We start from the raw sequence: 7,667 nt of genomic DNA on the forward strand, positions 1-7,667 counted from the left end.
CATTATCCAGAGTGAGCTAATGTTTACTGTTAACAGGGAATACTCTAAATCAACAACACTTACACATGTCCCCACAACTGGAACAAATAGCCTTCCTCAAGTTCAATCTTCCTAAATTGGGATATCCCACTCATTACTTTAATTCCTGCGACATCATCTGCTAGCTAAGATCCAGTTGGCCACTCACTTCAGCCTTCAAAGTTGTTTCAAAATGTATAAAATAATTCTAAAATCTGATGGTGAATAAAAAAAATACACATTTAAAATTACATCAATTTGAATTTAATCACAGTTAATTTAATTACATTTAATTACAACATAATCATTAGCTAACCACTGGAACATATGGGAGGATAATGTCAAACGAAAATGCTCTTTTTGATGACATTTTCTTTGGATTGCATATTATGTGTTTCTCCCCTAACTTGTTGTGTTCGTATGCGCAACGTATATTATGTATCGCCGGTTACACCTTATTTGACCCTAAAAGTGTTTTTCATAATGCATGTGTTATCAATTTTACAATTGATGGATTTTTCTTTTTGTTTGTTTGAATCATTTGTATTTTATTCTTTATATTACATTTTGTATTTCATTGTTTTACGATGATTGTTATTATTATTGCTAAAAATGCAAATCTTTCAATAAAAAAACATTTGACAAGAAAAAAAAATTACATTACTCCTGTTCCCAAACAGTGTTTTGCAATGGTTTGATATTGTTGACACATACTAATTGTTGGAGTTATAGCAAAGTTGCATATGAATAACGTATGATTAAACTATATGAGCAGCTTTTAAAAAATTAAATATTTGTCATGAAACCTTCTTTCAAAGAACATCAGCTTCCTGAGGTATAACGAATGCATGAATCCAAATACTAGTAGATTAAGTTCAGGGACAAAAAGAGGATTAATGAAAAAATCAAAGAAGGTAGTTTGTTATGGAAAGTATTTCATCGTATCATGCATAATAATACAAAATAAGTTGTCATGAATAATTTGTTCAAATATAATAGGTTAAACATGAATGCTATATGTCTACAACAAAGTTAGATTAGCTGAGCCAGAGCCAGAACCAGAGACTGAGTAAGAGCCAGAACCAGAGCCTGAGCCAGAACCAGAGCCTGAGCCAGAACCAGAACCATAATCAGAGCCAGAGCCATAACCAGAACCAGAGCCAGAGCCTGAGCCAGAACCAGAGCCTGAGCCAGAACCAGAGCCTGAGTCAGAGCCAGAGCCAGAACCAGAGCCAGAGCCAGAACCAGAGCCAGAACCAGAGCCAGAACCAGAACCAGAACCAGAGCCAGAGCCAGAGCCACTTTCTTCTTCTGAATTACTTGGGGAAGTCACTATAAAAAAGCAGAAAGAAAACTTTAGATATGAAAGGAGTAAAAGAAAAACATATATATGTTTTTGCTTTAAAGGGAAATTATAGTGCACCCCTCCATCGTACCATCCCTCCCTCCCCCACCCCCCCATGTGGTGCAGAAAGGATTAAAAACCTAAAAACCCTTCTGTCACTTACCTTATTTCAGCGCTGATGTCCGTCTGTGCTCGTTAAGGCCTTGTCGGCGTCAACATCTGACGATGGACAATGGCCACACTTACATTAGGACGTCCCCATTGGAAAGCATTGTATAATGCTTTCCTATGGGGTATTGGGTAATGCTGAGTGTCCTCATGCATAGCGTGAGGACATCCAGTGTCAGTTAGGCGACCAAAATTTGCCACTAGTCCCTCTAGTGGCTGTCTGGTAGGCAGCCACTTCCCGGCGTTCCCGGCGTACGCTCGGCGGGCGGTATCCTCCCAGCCTCGGATGCCGCCCGCGTCTTCCTCTCCGTCCCCCAGTGGCAGCATGCATAACGCTGCATGCTGGGAGACCGCCCAGTTTTGTAAACGCCGAGGTCAGGCACAGTGCCTCAATCACAGTGGGAGGTATTGATATCTCCCACGTGTGATTGTTAATTCTGATTGGAAATTATCCAATCAGAATTAATCTATGGGTTTAAATACCTTTCTTGTCTCTCTCTGCCCTGTTGTGGTCTTTGCTTGCTAGTATTGCTACTGAACTTGTGTTTCTCTCTGGTTACGTATTCTCTGGCTTGTGTATCCGACTTTGCGACTTTCTCCTACCCTTTGACCTCGGCTTGTCTCTCGTTATTCTGTCTTCTGGTTCCCCTTACTCGGCTTGTTTCCTGACTATTCTTTCTGTGCTTAGCCCGGCCACTCTAAGGTCTGGTACTGCACCTTTTCTGTGTGTATGTTAGTGTGTTTTGGTTCCCAGAATCGTGACATTACAACAGGGCCATAATGGAACCTGCTGACATTCCACAGTTATTGGTTAATCAGGAAGCTAGAATGGATGGTTTAGACCAGGGGTAGGCAACCTTTTAGCAGCACTGTGCCGATATAGGATTGTGACGTCCCGAGCGTGCCGGTCCTATTTTTTTTTTTTTAAAGGTGTGTATGCTGCCGTATTCTGCTTGTGTTATTTTTACTGTAATTGCTTTTTATCGTTGTATTTGTGCATATATGCAGGGCCGTCTTTAATAGTGACTGGACCCTCGGCAAAGCATTTGCTTGGGGCCCCCTGGAACCTGTCCCCCCTCCGCAGGCATGCAATCACGTCCTCCACCTCAACGCAGTGTCGGACCTAAAGTAGAGAGGTGCAAGAATTTTTGGGGGTCTCCCTGTTGCACGGGTGATTAAAAGGTGGGGATCTGTCGTGCAACTCCAGAATGCATTGACACCTGGGGCTCTACCATTTACCCATGTTTGCAGGTCTGTATTTAGCACTAAGCAGTTTTTGTGTGTTTAAATGTAAACAGGTTTTTTTTATGGAATGTGTTTGTATGTGGTGTTGGTGTGATTGCAAGCATGTATTTGTGTAGTGTTGGTTTTTGAATGCAGGGGTGTATTTACATATAATTTGGGTGTGTAACACAGACATGTGTTTGTACGTAGTGTTGAAATTTGAATGCAGGGGTGTATTTGTGTGTAGTGTTAGTGTGTGAATGCTGAGATGTATGCACATATATACACACACACACACACAGACATACTGACGCACACACACAGATATACTGACACACACACAGACATGCTGACATACAAACATACTGACACACACACACAGACATACTGACACACATACTGACGTACACAAAGACATACTGACACATACTGAAATACAGACATGCTGACACACAGATATACTGACACACAAAGACATACTGACACACAAAGACATACTGACACACAAAGACTGACAGACATACACTTTAAAACCCACCCTCCAGTTTCCTACCTTTCCTGCTGGTCGCCTAAAGGTGTTGAAAGTTGGGGTCTAGCGCTCTCGACCAGCCCCCCTCCAATCTGCCTACTCTTTTTACCCGCGCGCTCCTCTCTTTGTGGGAGGAAGTGATGCGCGGCCGTCACTTCCTCCCAGCCTGCTGCCGAAAAGCAAGGGGCCCGCTCGCGCTGTTAAAGTGCCTCAGCGTGCGACCGGGTCCCTGCTGACAGAAGCCCACCGGGTGGTCCTTTGTGCATGGGCCACCCCGTGGGCCTCCTTAGTGTGCGGATTACCGGCCAGAGGGTTAGAAATAGTTTAGGCCAGCAGGGCTCACGGTGCAGCTGGCCAGTTTGCCCCGCGTTAAAGACGGCCCTGCGTATATGAGCTATTATATTGTATATGTTCATGAGTAGTTTATGGTATTGTGTATGATACATATGAATGTGAGCTGTGTATGGGGGCTGCTTGTGGAATTGTGTGTGTGGATGGATATGTCACAGTGTGTGGGGGCTGTTTGGGGTATTGCATGTGGGGTTGTGTGCATGTATGTGGATTGTTAGTGGTGTTTCATTTGTGCGGATTGTGTGCATGTTTGTGTGTGGGCTGTCCATATTATTTGTATCAGGGGAGGGTTATTCTGCATTTCTGTGTATATCTAGCAGTGTGGGTGGCTTCCAGTAGGGACCAGGCCGGCCAGGTACATGTCAAGGACAGGAGCTGCAGCAGCAACTGCGAGCTGCTCTACTACAGTGTGGATTCCTATTCACAAGTGCTGGGAGGAGGTGATCTGAGATCACTACCTCTATGTGCCGCAATGCATAAATTGAGGATTGTCCTTCACCACCTTTTCGGATTAGCAGATATCTGAAGTTTTACTGGGACTCCTGATAGGCCAGAGCCTGTTTGGCTCTAGCAGCCTTGAGTGCCGTGCAAAGACACCTCGAGTGCCGTGCATGGCACTAGTGCCGTAGGTTGCCTACCCCTGGTTTAGACCATCGTATGGACCAATGTACTCAGGCTTTCCAAACCATACTGGCTCGTAAGGGGAGAGGGGAGGCTGCAGTCCACTCGCGGCACACACCCTCCAGCCGTCCCCGGTCCCCTTCCCGGCGTACGCTCGGCGGGCGGCATCCTCCCAGCCTTGGATGCCGCCCGCGTCTTCCTCTCCATCCCCCAGCGGCAGCATGCATGACGCTGCACGCTGGGAGACTGCCCAGTTTTGTAAACGCCGGGGTCAGCCACCTGACCCGGCGTTAAAGGCACAGTGCCTCAATCACAGTGGGAGGTATAGATATCTCCCACGTGTGATTGTTAATTCTGATTGGAAATTATCCAATCAGAATTAATCTATGGGTTTAAATACTTACCTTTCTTGTCTCTCTCTGCCCTGTTGTGGTCTTTGCTTGCTAGTATTGCTACTGAACTTGTGTTTCTCTCTGGTTACGTATTCTCTGGCTTGTGTATCCGACTTTGCGACTTTCTCCTACCCTTTGACCTCGGCTTGTCTCTCGTTATTCTGTCTTCTGGTTCCCCTTACTCGGCTGTTTCCTGACTATTCTTTCTGTGCTTAGCCCGCCCACTCTAAGGTCTGGTACTGCACCTTTTCTGTGTGTATGTTAGCGTGTTTTGGTTCCCAGAATCGTGACATTACAACAGGGCCATAATGGAACCTGCTGACATTCCACAGTTATTGGTTAATCAGGAAGCTAGAATGGATGGTTTAGACCATCGTATGGACCAATGTACTCAGGCTTTCCAAACCATACTGGCTCGTAAGGGGAGAGGGGAGGCTGCAGTCCGCTCGCGGCACTCACCCTCCAGCCGTCCGCGGTCCCCTTCCCGGCGTACGCTCGGCGGGCGGCATCCTCCCAGCCTTGGATGCCGCCCGCGTCTTCCTCTCCATCCCCCAGCGGCAGCATGCATGACGCTGCACGCTGGGAGACCGCCCAGTTTTGTAAACGCCGGGGTCAGCCACCTGACCCGGCGTTAAAGGCACAGTGCCTCAATCACAGTGGGAGGTATAGATATCTCCCACGTGTGATTGTTAATTCTGATTGGAAATTATCCAATCAGAATTAATCTATGGGTTTAAATACTTACCTTTCTTGTCTCTCTCTGCCCTGTTGTCGTCTTTGCTTGCTAGTATTGCTACTGAACTTGTGTTTCTCTCTGGTTACGTACTCTCTGGCTTGTGTATCCGACTTTCTCCTACCCTTTGACCTCGGCTTGTCTCTCATTATTCTGTCTTCTGGTTCCCCTTACTCGGCTTGTTTCCTGACTATTCTTTCTGTGCTTAGCCCGGCCACTCTAAGGTCTGGTACTGCACCTTTTCTGTGTGTATGTTAGTGTGTTTTGGTTCCCAGAATCGTGACATTACAACAGGGCCATAATGGAACCTGCTGACATTCCACAGTTATTGGTTAATCAGGAAGCTAGAATGGATGGTTTAGACCATCGTATGGACCAATGTACTCAGGCTTTCCAAACCATACTGGCTCGTAAGGGGAGAGGGGAGGCTGCAGTCCGCTCACGGCACTCACCCTCCAGCCGTCCGCGGTCCCCTTCCCGGCGTACGCTCGGCGGGAGGCATCCTCCCAGCCTTGGATGCCGCCCGCGTCTTCCTCTCCATCCCCCAGCGGCAGCATGCATGACGCTGCACGCTGGGAGACCGCCCAGTTTTGTAAACGCCGGGGTCAGCCACCTGACCCGGCGTTAAAGGCACAGTGCCACAATCACAGTGGGAGGTATAGATATCTCCCACGTGTGATTGTTAATTCTGATTGGAAATTATCCAATCAGAATTAATCTATGGGTTTAAATACTTACCTTTCTTGTCTCTCTCTGCCCTGTTGTCGTCTTTGCTTGCTAGTATTGCTACTGAACTTGTGTTTCTCTCTGGTTACGTACTCTCTGGCTTGTGTATCCGACTTTCTCCTACCCTTTGACCTCGGCTTGTCTCTCATTATTCTGTCTTCTGGTTCCCCTTACTCGGCTTGTTTCCTGACTATTCTTTCTGTGCTTAGCCCGGCCACTCTAAGGTCCGATACTGCACCTTTTCTGTGTGTATGTTAGCGTGTTTTGGTTCCCAGAATCGTGACAGCTGGTACTGGATCAGAGGTTATAGGAGGTGGGAATAGCTGAGGATTGCATTCTGCTTAGGTAGGGTGGGAGCTTCCCAGAAATGCTCTTAAAACACAAGGCTGGAAAGATGAAGAGTGCATCTGGATTCCAGTGACAGCCAGCAGTGGCGTAGCTAGGGGGGGCCATAGGGGGCCATGCCCCCCCTACATCATGTTGTGCCCCCTTGGGCACCCCCAAATGCCAGCAGCCTGCTGGCCATGTGTTTAGATTATATTCCCTCGGGCTGTAACAGTCTGTGACAGCCCGAGGGAATGCAGGACAGAGCAGCTCAGCTGGAGGCTGGGGGCTGTCTGTGGCTGGAGAGAGCACTGACAGGCTCCCCGGCACAGGCCCCAAACGAAGCCCAGCCTCCCGCACATAAGCCCCGCCGTTAAGCAGCAGCCCATGCTGCTGCTGCAAAGGCCAGATGGCTGACCCCCAGCAACAGGTAGGCTCGATGTGTGTGTGTGTGTGTGTGTGTGTGTGTATGTGTAAGGACTCAGCAGTCTGTGTGTGTGTGTGTGTCTGGACTCAGCAGTCTGTGTGTGTCTGGGCTCAGCAGTCTGTATGTGTGTGTGTGTGTGTGTGTATGGACTCAGCAGTCTGTCTGTGTATTTGTGTGTGTGTGTGTCTAGACTCAGCAGTCTGTGTGTGTGTGTGTGTGTGTGTGTCTGGACTCAGCAGTCTGTATGTGTGTGTGTGTGTATGGACTCAGCAGTCTGTGTGTGTGTGTGTCTAGACTCAGCAGTCTGTGTGTGTGTGTGTGTGTGTGTGTGTGTCTGGACTCAGCAGTCTGTATGTGTGTGTGTGTGTGTGTGTGTGTGTGTATGGACTCAGCAGTCTGTGTGTGTGTGTGTGTGTGTGTGTGTCTGGACTCAGCGGTCTGTGTGTGTCTGGACTCAGCAGTCTGTATGTGTGTGTATGGACTCAGCTGTCTGTCTGTGTGTTTGTGTGCGTGTGTGTCTGGACTCAGCAGTCTGTATGTGTGTGTGTGTGTATGGACTCAGCATTCTGTGTGTGTGTGTGTGTGTGTGTGTGTATGGACTCAGCAGTCTGTGTGTGTGTGTGTGTGTGTGTGTGTGTGTGTGTGTCTGGACTCAGCAGTTTCTGTGTGTGTGTGTGTCTGGACTCAGCAGTCTGTATGTGTGTGTGTGTGTGTATGAACTCAGCAGTCTGCATGTGTGTGTGTGGACTCAGCAGTCTGTATGTGTGTGTGTGTGTGTGTGTGTGTGTGTATGGACTCAGCAGTCTGTA

At 47.6% G+C, this 7,667-nt stretch overlaps 1 protein-coding gene across 1 annotated transcript in view; it reads right to left on the minus strand.

Moving 5' to 3' along the window:
* Positions 1–690: 690 nt before the first annotated feature.
* Positions 691–7,667, minus strand: part of LOC134587162 (putative per-hexamer repeat protein 5) — a 34,068-nt gene continuing 27,091 nt past the window's right edge. Inside the window, exon 3 of the mRNA XM_063443349.1 lies at positions 691–1,350. Coding sequence (XP_063299419.1) covers positions 1,040–1,350 — 311 coding nt within the window. The 3' untranslated portion in view covers positions 691–1,039. The remainder of the gene's footprint in view (positions 1,351–7,667) is intronic.

This window comes from Pelobates fuscus, chromosome 2, assembly GCF_036172605.1.
Source record: "Pelobates fuscus isolate aPelFus1 chromosome 2, aPelFus1.pri, whole genome shotgun sequence".
NCBI lineage: Eukaryota > Metazoa > Chordata > Amphibia > Anura > Pelobatidae > Pelobates > Pelobates fuscus.